The 17,198-nt window shown below is 38.5% G+C and overlaps 1 protein-coding gene across 2 annotated transcripts in view; it reads right to left on the bottom strand.

The window, feature by feature from the left end:
* irag1 (inositol 1,4,5-triphosphate receptor associated 1) overlaps positions 1-16,568 on the bottom strand; it is a 36,554-nt gene extending 19,986 nt beyond the window's left edge. The window contains exons 1-17 of one of the 2 annotated variants that reach the window (XM_085454263.1): positions 16,472-16,568; positions 16,196-16,376; positions 15,757-15,821; positions 15,614-15,674; positions 15,363-15,521; positions 13,536-13,653; positions 13,383-13,433; positions 13,207-13,284; positions 13,075-13,131; positions 12,939-12,998; positions 12,759-12,814; positions 10,303-10,396; positions 10,097-10,222; positions 9,947-10,026; positions 8,972-9,683; positions 8,074-8,221; positions 4,015-4,043 (exon numbers count right to left, since the gene is read on the bottom strand). In XM_085454263.1, coding sequence (XP_085310389.1) covers positions 4,015-4,043; positions 8,074-8,221; positions 8,972-9,683; positions 9,947-10,026; positions 10,097-10,222; positions 10,303-10,396; positions 12,759-12,814; positions 12,939-12,998; positions 13,075-13,131; positions 13,207-13,284; positions 13,383-13,433; positions 13,536-13,653; positions 15,363-15,521; positions 15,614-15,674; positions 15,757-15,821; positions 16,196-16,376; positions 16,472-16,568 — 2,172 coding nt within the window. Of the gene's footprint in view, positions 1-4,014; positions 4,044-8,073; positions 8,222-8,971; positions 9,684-9,946; positions 10,027-10,096; positions 10,223-10,302; positions 10,397-12,758; positions 12,815-12,938; positions 12,999-13,074; positions 13,132-13,206; positions 13,285-13,382; positions 13,434-13,535; positions 13,654-15,362; positions 15,522-15,613; positions 15,675-15,756; positions 15,822-16,195; positions 16,377-16,471 lie in introns of those variants that run through there. The other variant, XM_085454255.1, reaches the window with a different exon arrangement.
* Positions 16,569-17,198: the final 630 nt, after the last annotated feature.

The following is a 17,198-nucleotide window of genomic DNA, read 5'->3' as shown; positions in this document are numbered from 1 at the left end:
GGCGAACAGAATCCAACTAATGAGACAAGGGGAAGCAAAACTAAACACACCACAAAGGGGACAAGGGACTATCAAAATAAAACAGGAAATAACAACCACTCAATCCAGGAGTACGACATGTGAACTTGAAACAGGAACAGGATATAAACAAACATGGGGACATATCCGACTGGGGACACAGAAAGGGATTACAAAAGGTGATATAAAATATAAAATATATAAACCCCAAATACAAGATTATCAGAAATACAAAACCAGAAAATCCCAAGCACCCTAGAAACTCAAAACTCTGGGTCCAAGACCCAGGGACCAAGAGGAATTGTAAGAAGAAGCCCAAACAAAGTCAACCTACTCTGCAGGAGGTTAAATGGTGTGGTGTTTATTCAGCAGACCGAGAGACTGAGATAAATATTGCATAGTAACTGAATCACTCTAATTATTTCCTGCAAAGGGGGGGGGGGGGGGGGGGTGAGAACACAGGGGCCCGAGTGGCAATAGTTAAAGACTTCTTTCCTTTACTTGCACAAAGAGAAGTAAAACAAAAGTACTTGTTGATTTCATGAGGAAGCTTCATTTTGCAGCGTACTTTAGTGGTCACTTTTTCTGTGGAGGGAGAAATAAGGACCAGCATCCTGCTCCCCTCCTCCTGTTACATAAGCTCATTCCCTCTAGCCAGATTTGTTTAAAATTTGTGTGAAGCATAGAGCACAGGGCCAACAGAGGAAGTGGTTACCACGCAGTCGCAATCTGAGATAACAAGTCAGAGGAAGTGTCAGAAAGAAAAAATGGATTGAATGAGGGAGCAGACTAAATCCACAGGCTTCAGAAAATGCATGGTCACATATGAAGGCGCAGGAAACATGAGACAGAGTTTCACATGCAAACAAAAAACACTTTATGTAAACTCACACCAACAGTTATCTAGAATATCATTTACCCACAAATATTCATGCACATGTTTGTTAAGGCTGCAGAGACCATAACTAAACTGAAACTGTGGATAGTCCACTGTGACCAGCCGATCATCTAAACCTGTCCACAGAGAGCATGCACCTTACCTGAGTTGGGTGCTGTAGTGCTGTAGAGAGAAACACACACACACACCGCGGCTGATCTCTCCAAGTCAGACCGACTTCCCACAGTCAAAGCGTCACCCTCAGCCTTTCCTTCAGAAAACTCCTCTACCCTCAGGGCTTCTCCTTCCTTCTCCCGTCCCCTCTGTTCCCTGTCTTTTTTCAGCAGCAGCCTCTCTTTCACTCCTGGGAGCTTTGACCATTTAAGGAGAAGGGCTCTGTGAGCTGCTGTGCAGTGTGTGTCTCTCTGTGTGTGTTTGTGTGTGTGTCAGACCGCTGCTCCCCTGATCATCCCTCAACTTAACTTAAAGCTGAAGAAAGATACAAAATGATGTTATTGTTGCTTCAGAGTTTGTGTGTGTAAGTGTGTTATTTTTTCACTTTTTACTTTGTCAGATGCGTAGGACACTTTTTTGCATGTTGTGGTACGTTTGCATGTTTGTGAGAAACTGATGGATCGATTGTGCCTGCCTGCCTGAGCTGTGTTTACTCTGCTGGCTAGGAGGAATCCATGCATCCACTTCCAGGCTCTTGAGGTCCATTAATGTTTGGTAAACTGCCCTTCCAAAGCTTCTGTTATTTGTGCTACTTTGTCTTAAAAGTGCTGAAATCATCTTGAGTTTTGATGGTATAAAAAAGGAGGACAGCAGTCACATTGTTTGTATGAGTACAGCTGACTTTTACAGCAAATTACAGCATAAAATTTTTATTTAACATGGGCTTAAGTCTTAAGTAATCATGTGTGAAGGAAACAGTTGTTAAAAGGAGGAACTTGTGATAAAAAGTCAGCTGTTTTCCTTATTTGATACGACTATTGCGATGATTATCTTAATGCTATTTTGCCAATAACATTCTGCTGTTTTATTAAGCAGGCAATGATGATGATGATATTAGAGTCTACAAATAAATTAAAATAAATTATCAGATTATTGTTGCAGACAAACTAATTCCTATTTTACCCTTTTAGCAGGTAATTATTTAGTCCATCTGGTGACTAAACAATTACCTGCTATAAGGGTTGCTCCTGGGGTGGGTGGGGGGGTGGGTGGGGATTTTGTGTTTCAAAGGGTCACAAAATAACTTGTGATTATAATTTTATCTTCGTATGAAAAAATAAGTACACCCCAGGATTCAGTAGCTTGTAGAAATACCTCTGGCAGCAATGACTTGAAGTATGTACGGCTTTAACAGTGTTTCATATCGTTGGGGAGGAAATATGGCTCACTTATCTTGAAGTGTTGCTTCAGTTCATTGAGTTTTATGGGCATTTTGCATTACGCACAGCTCTGCTGACACCTTGCCACAGCATTTCCATCAGGTTGCAACACCTTTTCTTTTTCAGCCACTCTCTTGTAGATTTGCTTCAGGGCTCGGGATCATTGTCTCGTTGCATGACCCAAATATGATGATGTTTTCATTTGTCCAAAGGACATTGTTCCAGAAGCCTCGTGGTTTGTCCAGATGCAGCTTTGCAAACCTTAGCCATGCTCTTCTTTTTAGAGTGAAGAGGCTTTCCAAACAACTCACAGTTCTTTCAGTCTATATCTAATTGTACTGACATGAACTTTAACATTTAACATGCTAACTGAGGCCTGTAGAGTCTGAGAAGTATTGTACTGTCTGACCTTGGGGTGAATTTGCTGGAACCTCCACTTACTGAAGAACGCAGCATTTTGTAAACACACACCTGAATGCTTGAGACCAGCAAACTGCCAAAGCCTCCACTTTTCCAGAGAGGCTCACAAATGCTGATGATCGATTAGACAAGGTCATTTGATTATCAGCACCTGGCTGTGACATACCTCCCTAAATCCTCTGGAAGCAATACTTACATTTTTGCAGGTCTGTATAGAGTCCTGTGAAAAATACATTTTTTAAACAGCTGTATGTACAGTCTAGTAATTTGGCCCTATTTAAAGCCAACCATTTGTATAATTTCCTATCATCTGCCAGAGACGTCCTACTCATTACATACCCCTTGCCAAGTGATGAATATTACTCACTTTACTTTATCTGGTTTTAATGTGTTTTTATTTAAAGCTTTTTTTCTTATATACTGGTTGTGCTGTAAACAACCAGTATATAAGAAGTTTATGATACACCACCAAGTTTATAAGACACTATTATGTAACTTTAAGTAGATAAGTGTTAACTTTAATAGAAAATAAAGGCAGCCATAATAATATAAACTAGCTCCACAAGAACGCATACTTCTTCCGAAACATATTTTACCACAGTATCTCATCAGCTATCGTAAAATAACGATCCTAGCATATGTATCTATTTTTGCATGTTTGTATGTTCCTTATCTCCTCCTAGACGAGTGGACCAAACTTGATAAATCTTTGCTGAAACACTGCTCTAGGTACTCTGACTGCAAGCATCTAGATGGCAGACACAAATATTTTATAAAAAATATATTTGTATGTTTGATGGTTCAACAGTGAACTAAATGGGATTAGATTAGATGCACAGTGCATCATAACATGATACTATACCTTTATAGGACAGGGTTTTTCAGGTTCATTAAATGTTTGTGTCCTGCTTCTACATGTTCCATTAGGAGATAAAAGTACACTGTCACTTATTTTTAGGGCAACTAGAGTTTATTTAAAGAGTAAAAAAATATTATTATTTCCCTTTTAAAGAAGGGGCTAGAAGTAATATTCAATGAAACAATCATATGAAGTACAAACAGCTTATAACTGCTACTAAAACATTAGCAGAAATCAAATTTAGTTATTTTTAATCATGGCCTAAAGTCAAACGAAGCAGTCACACTTTATCTTACATTGGCAGCCAAACATATATACACATTTCTCACAAGTCACTTCAAAAACCATAAAAGACATAATAATCACACCTAACCTTCAGTTCTGCCTCTCAAATATAAAACAATAGTGCATTTTACAGTAATGGAACAGAAGGAGCGCTTACTTACCGTGCTGTAGCTGCTTCCTCCTGTGCCACCTGTGAGAACCAGAGCACAGACAGAGAAAACAGATTGATTTGCATTTAACAGGAAAGCATGTGCAATGCAAATGTCAGGGGAGAGTTAAAAAAAGAAAAGACTAAGTGAAACATGCAGAGAGAGAGAGAGTGAAAGAGACAGAAACAGAAACAGAAAACAAATAGGGAAGAAATAAATTGAGTTTTCTGCTCTGTGAGGCTCTTGCCAGCAGCATGATATTCATCAGGTTGACAGAACTACTGGAACTCCCGTTTCAGGAAGTATGTTCCCCACAAACCACCTTGATAACTAGGGGCAACAATAACCTGGCAACCTTAAGTGCATGAGGTGTTTGAGCCGCTGGTTGAAAGCTCTTGTCTGCTGCTTTAGGGGCTCCTGATACCAGGCAAAGGGTTTAAAATCAGCAACTTTCAGACAGAAGCACCCTCAGAGCTCAAAATCAAAGTGTCACTTTAGAGGTAATGAAAGAGCTGCTCAAGAACAAGTATTATTCCTGCATAAGAAGACACAAAGGGGGATACAGTACTAGAAACACTCTCAACTGGGTTTATGTTCCAGCTGTTGAATTGTAGCTTATGAAAAAGTGCAAATCAGACTCTGAAACATTCTGCGTAATGCAATGCAGTCATTCACAGCTAGTATTTACCTTATAAATCCTTTCACAAGTCCATGAGGGAGAAAAAAAAAACGTGGACTTTTTTTTTTCCTCGCCAGATCAAATTCTTTCTATTAGTGGAAGAAGAGTTCAACCTGCCTACAAATGAATTCACACTCCAGCTTCCAGCTGTTATTTCCACCTTTCTCTCACCTAAAGATTGCCCCGCGAAAGAGCGCACCGTTTACAGCCACCACATACCAAGCAGAGCACAGAGACCCACTGCTTTTCTAAATTATTTACATTCAGGCTTCAGGGGATCTTTAAGCTTTAAGTAACCTGACTGTGCTTTGTTTTAAACAGAGACATATAACTTAAAAGCAGGTTGGTATGCCTAGTGTTCATTTAGTATCCCAGATCAATGCTTTATTAGTTCTAGGAAGACTGAAAAGTGTATAAAATAGTTTTACAGCCACCAACACAGGCACTGCAGCACTCAGAGACATTTAAAACCTGAATATTTATTATTCTTAATCATACTGTTTGCTAGTTTATAATGAATGATATGAATGATAGAGAGTTGCTCAGCAGGTTCACCAATACAGTCCACAATAAAAAACCCTAGCTGATGGAGTGCTATGATTATTCCTCAGTGGGATGAATTTCACTGATTTTAGTCATACACATGCAAGTGTATTGTCTAGTTTAACATATGATCCTTAACACAAGATGGTTTTTATACACTGAAATAATTCCTGCATGTTGACTGAAATGAGACGATAAATATGGCATAGCTTTCCACAGACTGTATAAAACGATCGAAGCAGTTAACTTAAATGGGAAGTTGTTGTGTATAAAGTTGAAACTTGCATTCTTTCTAATGGCTAGTCAGGCTAATTTGGTAGCAAAAGTCTGATCTTACTGAAAATTAACCATTTTTCACTTGATTTATGACATTAGTAAACACTGATGTTGTGCGAGGGTAACACACCAATTAAGCCAATAAAGAAATAAACTGAGCAGAAGTGAGTTCAGCTTATTGGCGCGACCTTCCACCACAGTCCCAGTTTCTCGTGTAAGCTTTGGCCTCCTGCATTTTGTAACTCATTAAAATACATGAGTGAGTGCAGACTGCAGTCCTGTCAGCTTCTCAGTTAGATCTACTTCTCAGTTGTGCAGCATTCATCTTGCTTAAAACACACTGCAAAAAGCTGAGTGTTCAGTTGTTCTCTTAGCTACGTTTGTGTTAAGTTTTGCTTGTCAAAACTACCATCCATAATCCCTCAGGACAACATTACAGAACAGTTCTAACTAGCAAAAAGGTGTAAAAGGGATTATATAGGTTATATAGAGAAAGAGATTATATGGGATATAGTCTTTAGTTGTATTGAAGTTTTATATGTGTGCATGTATGAATGTGGAGAGAAAAGAGACGTCCTCATAGTGACAGTTTACTATTACACACTATTCAAATCAACAGACGTCAAACAGAACAGAATAACCTTTATAACCATGTAAGATAAAGTGTTTACTGTTCATTCTGACGCAGCCTTTGCCCGTGTGGATGCAGCTTCACATGCTAAGCAAAAAACAACCATAAGTGTACTGGAATATAAACTTTAGATGGGGGGATAAAATAAACAATTGCACACTGAGGCAAATACTGTAAGTTCATTTAACATCGCATGAAAATATAAATCCACCCACTGGTTCACAGGAGTTTCTACAAGCTCCAAACTCTGTATCACTAATAAACAGTTACATGTAAGACTGGCTTGTTTTTGAGAAAGCAGAAAGTGGAAATATTTGACCTTTCTTGACAAGATGGGACACAAGTGACCTTTGCTTTGGCCAAAGTACCTACCGCAATAATACATGTTGCGGTAGGTACTTTAGTGTACACATTAGTGAACAGATGTATGTAACATACGGTGTCCTTTCTGATTTCTTCTTCTTTTTTTGCATATTTCTCACACTTAAATGTTTCAGCTCATCAAACAAATTTTAATATTAGTCAAAGATAACCTAAGATGATGTAAAATGCAGTTGGTAAATTGTGGTTTTATTTCATAAGGGAAAAAGCAATCCAAGCCTACTCCTAAACCTAATAATTGTATGTACCACCCTTTGATAACTGATCATGAGACATGCTGGGGGTGAATTTTGGCCCACTCTTCTTTGCAAAATAGTTTTAATTCAGCCACATTTGAGGGTTTTTGAGTATGAATGTTTTTTTGAGGTCGTGCAAAATCATCTCAATCAGATTTAAGTTCAGACTTTGACTAGACGAGACTACTACAAACCCTTTAAGAAATAGACTTACTGGTGTGTTTGGGATCATTGTCCTGCTCTCTGAGCTGATGAATGGAGATTCTCATTCAGGAGTTTCTGGTAGAGAACAGAACTCATCCAGAACTCGTCCAGGTGCTGAAGAAGCAAAGCAGCCCGAGACCATCACACTACCACCACGGTGTTTGCCTGTTGTTATGATGTAAGCCAGATGTGACAGGACTCATCAGTCTCATCAGTCCACAGTTTTCTCTTTAAAAATTCTCCCATTGATGCCATTTTTGCTCAATCTGCAGAATCTGCAGTTCTTTAGATGTTTCTCTTGGTTCTTTTGTGACCTCGTGGATGAGTAGTTGATGTGCTCTTGGAGTAATCTTGGTAGGTCAGCCACTTCTGGGAAGGTTCTCCACTGTTCCAGGTTTCCTCTATTTGTGGATAATGGCTCTCACTGTGATTCAAAGCCTTTGAAATGACTTTGTAACCCTTTCCAGACTGATAGACGCCATTGACTTTGTTTCTCAGTTGTTTCTTTAGATCACTGAATGCTGTGTTGCTTTTTGAGATCCTTTAAGCTGCTTTACTTTGGTTTCTATTGTGATTTCTTGATTCAGCAGGTCTGGAAGTGATCAGCCTTTGGTGGGGTTGGTGACATTGAACTCAGATTTCCAAAAAATGCAGTTTATTGCAGTTAATTCATGATTTAAACAGGGAACAGTTAGTTTTTCACACAGGACGAGATAAGTTTGGATTGCTCCTTTTCCTTTAATAAATGAAAACATCATTTACAAACTGCATTTTGTATTAACTTTGGTTATATTTGTCATATATTATTTTTTGATTATCTGAAACGTTTAAGAGTGACGTTAAGCCTCTAAAAATATGTTTGTAGAAAAAAAGTACTTGAACTTCAGTGTGTTTACATAAAGCATTAGTCTACGTCCTCTGCTTTTCCCCATGCCCCATTTTGATAGATATCATACACTCCCACCAGAGCTCTCCGCTTCCCCCTCACTGTACCAGCTGCTGTGTGCACAGTTTATTTCCAGACATCCTCAGGGATTGCCATTATAAAAGGAAGTAGCTTTAATTAATGTGCATCTAACAGAACCACATTAACACAGAAGATGGATCTCTGATATGCATACCATTCATGGACTTCTGTGGAGGCTCACTGACTTCTGGGTTTAATGGAGGTGCAGGAGGAGAACGCTCTGTTCCACACGCTTCCTCGGGTTCAGCCGTTAACCGTGTGGCATCTGCTTCATGATCATTTGGCAAATTTAGATCTGGAGACTTCAGGAAAATACAGACAAAAACAACTGATTGCTACTGTTTCCACTGGATTACAAGTAAAATAGGTGATGGGCTTTAAGGCTGTACACATGAAAAATTTGTGGAACACTTTGCTAAATCCTGTGAGAATGTTTATGTGATCCTGCTGATTGTGCTACTGCATTACCACAGAAAATGCAAATAAATGAGCATTGCTCTTTTTTGGAAGTTGTTTGGAATCATCCGCTTCCAACAGTGGATCACAGCGCAGGTAAAAATAGCAACAAGAATAAAATTCTACTGACCAATAAAATGTCCATTTTTCCATAGAAATAATACATTAGATTGAAATAAATATTTTATAGAATGCTGGTGGGAATTCTTCCACGTGGTTTTATTTTATTTAACCCTTTCACGCATAGTGCTCACTACAGTGGACAGCTATTCAAAGGCTGTTTTCTTGTGTTTGTGTCAGTGTTGATGGTATACTTGCACATAAACCACTACATTGGACACTGATGTGTCACTCCATATCCTGTCACCCACTGGTCAGTGGACTGATTAAGTGAACATGTAAAAAAACTCTTTGAAAAGTACATGTTTAAAAAAAATGAAGTTCAAAAATCTTTTTTCATGCCTAAAGATGAATAAAAATACTTAAGAAAAAAATCCTGATTGAGCTTGTCATAATTGTGCGTGAAAAGTTTAAATAAAGATACAATTAACTTTGATTTTATGTAAAGCAGAGATGGGTTTCTAACACAGACAAACCTGAGTTGGAGCATTTTCTGTGATCCTGGCCTCCAGCATGTTTAGCTCCTCATCAGTGTTTGCAGCTCTCCCCAGAGCCTCCTCCACCCTGTGAGTGATCCCTTCCATCCTCACTCTCACCTGGCTCACCCTCTGCTCGCTCTTCCTCACCAGCTGGGCAGTCTCCAACGCGTTGTTGACCATCGCCTCCATCCTCCTCAGGGTTGCCAGAAGCCTGTCTGTGGTGTCCTGCTCTGAAGCTGCTCCGTCTGTGATACTAACAGGATCTGTGATCACTGAAGCATCCTTCTGATCTCTCAGCTCTTTCGCCGCAGTTCTGTCTTCTTCTTTTCTCTCTGTATTGCTTCCTTTGTCAGTATGAAGAACTCTATTGGTGTTTTTTTGCTCGGTGTGCTCCTGTGACGATCTTAGTGATGCTTGCAGGTGGCAGACCTGCTCCCTCATATCAGTGATCGTCTGCTCTGCTTCCCTGAGCTTTGCTTGCATCTCAGAGAGCTCCTGAATTGACTTAATGTCTTTACTTCGGACCTTAGCCCCCTCTACGCTGAGGGCTTTCCACCACTTCGCCACAGCCACCTTCTTGGCCTCCTTGATGGGAATCTGGCTCCCACTCTGACTTTCCTTTTGTTCCCTATCCCAGGCTCTCTGCTGATCCTCCACCTTCTCCCCTTTATCCTCCCACACATACTTGTACAATTCGAGCTCCTGCAGCCTGAAACCACCACCACAGCTTTATAAACATCACTGTAATGTCTATAGTTACTAAGGGGTACTAAAAGTGCACTTATTCCTGATACGGTCTTGCACACGGAAGATGGTAACTGGTATGATTATGTAATGGAGATGCCCATAAATACACTGTAAAAACCAGACACTCGTTTTATTAGCTTAGCTTCTCAGAAGAAAGACTAACATCAACCAAAACCAATCTGTTACCATAAGAGGAGAAAGGGAGGTTACAAATAAATCACATACACATTGAGAAGCTGCTGCTTGATTCTTGCCTGTTGCTGTTGAGGAAAAGGCCTCTCCTGCATTTCCACAGGAGCACAGTCCTGTTTGTGAGAGAAGACGAGTGAGATTTCTTAATATGTACATTACTGCTATAATGAACATCATCCTCACCCTCTCGAGATGTTTATTGTGAAGAAGGTGAGCTATTTCTGCACTCGTGATCCTTTGGATGATGCTTTGAATATCGTCGTGCGTGTGGGATGGGAGACTTATATCATCTAAAACTCTGTGATGTTCCTGCAAATGAAGGAAGCATGAACTACATGAAATGAGCGGTGCTGTTAAAAGATAATCTGCAGGCAGCAAGCATTACTGACCTGCTGCATATCCTTCATCTCACTCTGCAGAGAGCGATGGTTTGGAGGCTCACGACTGTAAAGTCCCTGAGGGCTGATACAGTGTCTTTCATACCTGTCAGAATTCAGCAGAAAAAAAATCACTCATTCATAAACCATGTGTTTTGTTAAGATAATTTATACATTTTTCAATTCACATTCACAGTGCCTGAAAAAGTAAGCCAGTGTATAAGTGCCAAAAACTGCAGTTGCACAAAATGGCCAGTTGAGGATGGCTGCAAAAGGGAATCAGTTTACATAGACATACAGCTCACATAGAAAGTGGCATGTGCTTAGAGCAAGGGTGTCAAACTTATTTTTCATGGCGAGCCACATGCAGCCCACTTTGGCCCTAAGGGGGCCGAACCATCAAATCTCCTTTTCTTTCAGCGTGAAGAAGTCACATATTTAACTGTTTCTACATGATAAAGAAAAAACTGCTGTGACAAAGAAAGGAATCCGTCAGCACAACTCTGGACTTTATAGAATTACACAAAAGTTTCTGTAGCTCATTGCCCAGACTGTCCAGTTTCATTGGCTTTGTTTTGTTTTGTTATAGAAAGAAATTTCTGTAGTAGAAAGTAAAAAAAACAAAACAATGAAACTGTAATTGTTTATTGATTAATTACTTTGTGTAGTATGAATGACCATAAGATAGGTTGTTATCAATAAAGATAATAGTAATAAAAGTAATAAAAGTAAAGATAAAAGTCCTTAATTTATGCTTGTTCTTGTTTTTGGTGTGCAGCAGATCAAACAAGTTAAGAATTAGAAATGACTTCAATCGCACATTTAGGCCTCTGAGACTCATTGAGACACTCTGAGGCATGGTTTTGTGGTAGCATTTTTTTATTCAGTAATTTCAAAAACCTTATTTTTGTGCAATTACCACTATACTGGGGAGAACACACATGAGGTTTAAGGCCCGGACAAGTTAGAAACCTTTTGTCCTCCACGATGGAAAATGGCTGAAAATAAAAACTGGGATCACTTAAGGCCAGTTCCTAATTTTATAGATTCTGCACTTTCCAATATAGTTGAAATCCAGCCAGATGCTGCTCATTTTACATTTCCCCTCTTTCGTTTTCGTTCCTTCACTTTTTTCTGACATGCTAGCAGTAAAATACGGTGTTGTGCCAAAAAGTGATTTCCGGTATTTGCCAAAAAATTATTGATGGAATTTAAGCTGTTTTGGCTTGTTGACCTAAAATCTGTCAAAGCTTCTCTTGTGGAGAACATCTAGTAATTTAGAGCCAAAAAGAACATTCCTATCGCGAAGCAGCTGCTGCAATCAGTTTTTGGCAAAGTGACTTTTATTATTGGGGTAAAAAGTGTCGTTGAAATTAAAAATGTGTTTTTCTAAGGAGATCTAACCAAGAGGGCAGCAGAAATTGTAAAAATAACATCACAGTTTTATAAACTTACTTGAAGTGACGAAAAAGGACAGAACCGATGATTATATGGGTACAATTACATCATAAAGATACTTCCAAAACAAGTAATTTCTTTATTTTATATATAACCTCTTCATAAATCCTTTTTATTACAGTCTATTTACTAATATAAGTAAATACATTAGATTTAAAAAAACAAACAAAAACATAGAAAATCACTTTTTGGAAGACGATCAGTTTTTGGCACAACACTGGCTCCCCCTGTCTCCCTGTGTACCTGGCCTATACCATCACGCTTCCTGTCATCAGAACGTCTGCCCCCCTTCCTTCTGTCACATAATGGTATGACCCCAGTCGCTCTTTGCATGTGATTGGTCGCATCTTGTGCCCATCAAAATAAAGCTACTCACTCGCTTGGTTAATTCCATTAAGGATTAAAGTTATGCATTATTTATGCTAGCACATCAGCTTACTAGTGGGCTAACTGATGTGGGATTTTGTGCCTTTAGGTTATTAAGGCAATTGTCTGACAAATAAGTTTCATGTACAGCTAATTTTACTAACAGCCTGTCCAGGAAGTCTGCATTCTCTCCCCGGTTTTGGGGAGTAAAATTCTAGCATTTTTATTTTTACTTTTGCCCAATTAGGAGCTACTTGTGTCTGTGGATGCAGTAACGCCAAAATTGATGGTTCAAAGTGAGAGCTATGCTGGTAGCTACCATAGTGATAGTGATACCATAGTGATAACTACCATAGTGATAAGCTATGCTGGCTATATCCATCTTTTATTTCCAGACATGGATATTACTCGTGTTAGAGAGTCGAGATTTCCCAGTCTCTGTTGCTCTGATTTTCATCCTCCCTTTTTAAAGCTACAGTGCAAATCATAACACAGTTTGCCACTCAGTTTAATAGCGTAGTATTGTGCTAAACTTGATTCTCCTATAATTCTCAGAATCATATGAATCTCAAAAGGAGCCCTTTTGAGAAGTGAAAGCAACAGTCAGCACCATGTTACATTTATAAGCAATTAATTAAAAATACCTCTGAAGAACTTGGTTTGAATGTTCGTGTAACCTCATCAGCTCGGATTGCAGACCCTACAACACCGGAATAGAGGAACATTTTTCTAGTAACATCTGATTAGCATTCAATATGATGTCATGGCATTTAAAGTATCGAATATTCTCCCTTCAACTCTAAGCTCCACAATATCAAACATACCTCTATCATTCTGTGATTCTCCACATGAGCGTTCTTCATCTTTTCCATAAGAATGTCTTTCTAGACAGTTAAGGTTAAAAATTTTTTTTAAATGTGACAATTTCAACTTTCATTGTTAGGAATTTTTTTTACTTACCTTTGATATTTCTCTGTCTCTCAGTGTCAACATAATCAGAGTTTCCTCAACTCCAGCCTGTGAACATACAGGCTTTTACTAACAACACAAACTCATTACAGTGTAGAAACAATTACACTCATCTCTTCTTACCCTCAATTCAGTGTTGACCTTCCTCAATTTGTTGAGGCTTTCTTCGGAGCATGTTTTCTCAAAGATGAGTTTTTCATTCTGTGTGGAAATGAAAAATGCTCGTTTATGTAAACATCAGCTTTATTTTATATAATGGAAAGCGCACAGATTGGGCATATTTTTAAGATGTACATTACCTTGTCTTCAAGCCTTCGAATATCACTCTGAAGACATTCAACCTCATTGCTCTGAAGATCAAAAAAAGAGACTTAAATGTAAATAGTTGCCATATAAAATAAGCCGAACGCAGCAGAAAGTTTCACTGTGGGACTGCTGAGAGTTTGACATACCAGTTTGGAGCAGCTATTCTGGGTCCGACTGGCTTTCTCCCGGGCCTCTTTAAATGCTTGACGTGTCTCCTCCAGTTCTTCTGTCAGAGATCTAACTCTCACTGCTGACCTCTGAGCACTTCACATGACAAACAAACCAAGACAAGCAAATTACAAGGTAATTACATGACTGACTACATGAAAAAAGATACTGACAAGAACAAACCAAACAATTAATAAATTAATAAATGTGTGTCTATGAGAAGATTGCTTAAGGAAAAGTCTGAAGGGCCTATTTGTGCCATTTGGAGTAAGTAACTGATGCTTATTGTGTTGTTGATGTTTTTTAAGAAATGGGCTTGTTATATATGTATGGTGGGTGGAATGATTGTGAAGCATGCATTTTTTATGGCTTTAAAATTTTAAAAAAGAATTGGGTTTTGGATTTTTTTAAATGTTATGTTGAGTTTTCTCTAATCCACACAGGATCAAAAGAATATATATATATATGTATATATAAATCACCAAGGTCGGTTTACTTCTCATTAGTGATCACGATTGACTACAACTGGTAGTTTCTCTTTATCAGCATAAAAGGGGTTTGTTTTACAGCACCAGCATGGTGGTGGTAGCGTCATGCTCTGGGGCTGTTTTGCTACCACTGGTACCGGTAGTGGAAAATGGATGAAATGATGAAGAAGGCTAGCTACCTATTCTTCAACTTCACCTCAAATCAACAGCTACAAGGTTGAAACTTGGACAGAGTTCGGTGTTCAAACAGGACAGTGATCCCAAACAGACATCAATACTTCTTTTGGAATGGATAAAACATTAAGCTTCTGGTCTTCCCAAAGCGATGACCGTAAACCTATTGAAAATGTATGACTGCACTCCAAAATGGGGCCTCGAAATCAATCATTTTAAATTAACTCCAACAGTTCTGCCAAGAAGAAGTCAAATCTCCATCCAGAATTTTATCAGAAGCTTGTTGACGGTACCAAACGAGTCTGGCAAGTCATCTTCACTTCATCCCTTCCACCAATCTAAATTAACTCTACCAATTCTGCTAAGAAGCATAATCAAATATCCTGCCAGAAGCTTGTTGATGCTTACTGAAGGATTCAATTGAGGTGAAACTTGCTAAGGGATGCTTAAACAAATATTAATGGTGGTGTATGTACATGTATTTAGAGCCTTTATATATTATTTTGCCCCTGTGTGGATTTGAGAAAGTCTAAATGAAGGTCTTGCTTCTTTGGTCATTAAAGATGAATGCTGTACAATCATTCCACCCTGGAAAAAAAAGTACAGAGAAATCACTAAAAGCCCAAAATTAATAACATTTGTGCCCACAATGAGTTCATGTGAACTTCTACCCATAGCTGGTTTTCAGAGTTTATCTTATTTGTTTAAATATGCTTTTGAATATGTAGTCACTTCACAAAGGTGTGTCTGTTAGGCCTTATTCATATGAATAAGTTCACATAAACTAGTTTCACAATAGTTTGATACAAGTTAATCTGAGCAATCTGAACACTGATCATGTTCAGAGTTAAGATATATTTGTTAAAATATACGTGTTGTCCAAACCCGAGTTTACCTACATGAAATATGTGCAGTCTATAATGATTGGTATTGGTATTTCTGCTCATTTTTCAGTCATTAGATGTTTATTACACTTTTAGTGATCAGTTTCTCATTTTTGAAGTGCAAATAAATGATATGATATAGTTGAATAATAAAACTTGAATAATAAAACAATCTGCTTTTGCTGGAAGTTATTACAGTAGTGTAATCTTACATGCTTGAAATGCAGTTAACTGTGGGAGAAATTAGTTTATTCTTCACCTGACCAGCTTTGCTCGCAGCTCAGTGATGTCCAGAGTGAGCTGCAGGTTTGTGTCTTCACATTGAGCAACAGTCCTCAGCAGACTACTGTTCTGCTCACTAAGTTTGCGGTTGGCATGCTTCAGTTCAGCCACTGTACATGACAGGTCTTTTCCATCGCTGAAGCCAAAGAAATGGTTACTAATGTGTGAAATCAAACTGATTAGGGAGGCAAACAGAAGCAATGGTTAAACTAGAATAAAATATCCAACCAGAAACACAGCTGGCCTTCTGATGACGTCTCTTCACTTTGACAAAATGACAAACCCAGCCCTGAAAGGAAATCAGGAGTAATGAATTGTTTCATATTTAATAAACTGAGTCTCAAAACTCCGAATAAAACCTGGAAACACACCATTTGCATTTACAGGCTCTTCAGATGTGTTTGGCCGAGGTACATGGCTGCTGTCCTCATCAGTACTGTAACACAGGAAAACTGAGTGATATCACAGCTGATTAAAAAAAAATTTTTATTGATAGAAAAGTAGGGAAAAAAATAAATTTAACTGCATATGGCCTGCTGTGTTTGTAAAAAAGATCAAATGTGATAGACATTGTGGTAGACCATCTTCATCCCTTCATCTTTAAATTATTCTTCCCCTTGTTTTAGATGATTACCTTCAAAGGTAATTATTTAAAGTGGAGCTAACTTAAAAAAAGTCAAAATAAAAATATACTGTTGGGAACTTTAATCTGTAGTAACAATATATTTAATTGGATATGAAGCTTTAGATGTAATGCCAAGGTTGCATAACATCTCTAATAAGATCCCTTGTGTAGAGTTTAAGTCTCACCTGTCCTCGCTGCACTGGGTGATCCACGTCCTCATGGTGGAGTGAAACGTCTCTCTGCTCACATGTGGGTCCTGACAGTCAGGGTCAAGCAGCCGTTGCAGGGCAGCCAATCGGTCCTGCCCTGGGCTCTGAGCAGTCATGGTGTGCAGATACTCGAAAATGGTAGAGGCTAACACTTCCCCTGAAGGCAAGAGGGGAAAAGGAGGAAATGAAAAAGACGTCACACCATTACTGCACCGTTTTTTTGTCTAAATGAAATTCAGTCCATCTGTGTACCTGATTTGCTGCTATTACACGTATCATACACGATGTCAAGGAGTTCATGTTCAGATAATCCGCTTGTGTCTTTGCTGTCCTCAAACACATCGTTCATCCCACAGCCAGATGTCTCCCACACTTTACATGTGTTAGAAAATGTTAGAAAAAGAAATGAATATGCTGTATACTTGTTTGATACTAATACTGGATAAACTGAAACACTCACCATTATTGTCGTCAGACATTGTGTTTGTTTCTCCTGAAGCCACAGAGAGCAACTATGCTGGACAGTCATGTCCCTGCATGACCTGAAATTTAAATAAACAAATGCATTTTTAACTTTGTGCATTGTGTCTGGAGGCTAAAACTAACAGACTAATATCATAAAATTGAACAGAAATTGGAATTACGTATTATCTTTGATGCAAATTGGATCATAGATGGTTTTTAGAAACTAAATCTAGCCAGTCTTCATAAAAAATGAGTTAAAAAATGCAGGTTTTCAGACAGTACAGTTGTGTTAAAGAACTGTCACGTGAACCAAATTTCCACCTCTGAAGATTTCTGCAGGGAAGACAATTCATATGGTTTACAGTTAGATTGGAAGACACATATGTTTTTGGTCTTATCTCATATAGCCTTTAAACATTTATTTTTAAACAGAAACAAGTCAGAAAAAAATCTTACTTTTCAGTCCGGAAAGGTTTTCTGTAAAGAAAATCATTCAGTAAGAAGCATCACCTTA

This window comes from Copadichromis virginalis, linkage group LG1 (genome assembly GCF_057382275.1).
Source record: "Copadichromis virginalis isolate Kocher_CV1m ecotype Utaka linkage group LG1, C_Virginalis_male_GT1.1, whole genome shotgun sequence".
NCBI classification, from domain to species: Eukaryota; Metazoa; Chordata; class Actinopteri; order Cichliformes; family Cichlidae; genus Copadichromis; species Copadichromis virginalis.
This window is presented reverse-complemented; position numbering and strand designations above follow the sequence as displayed.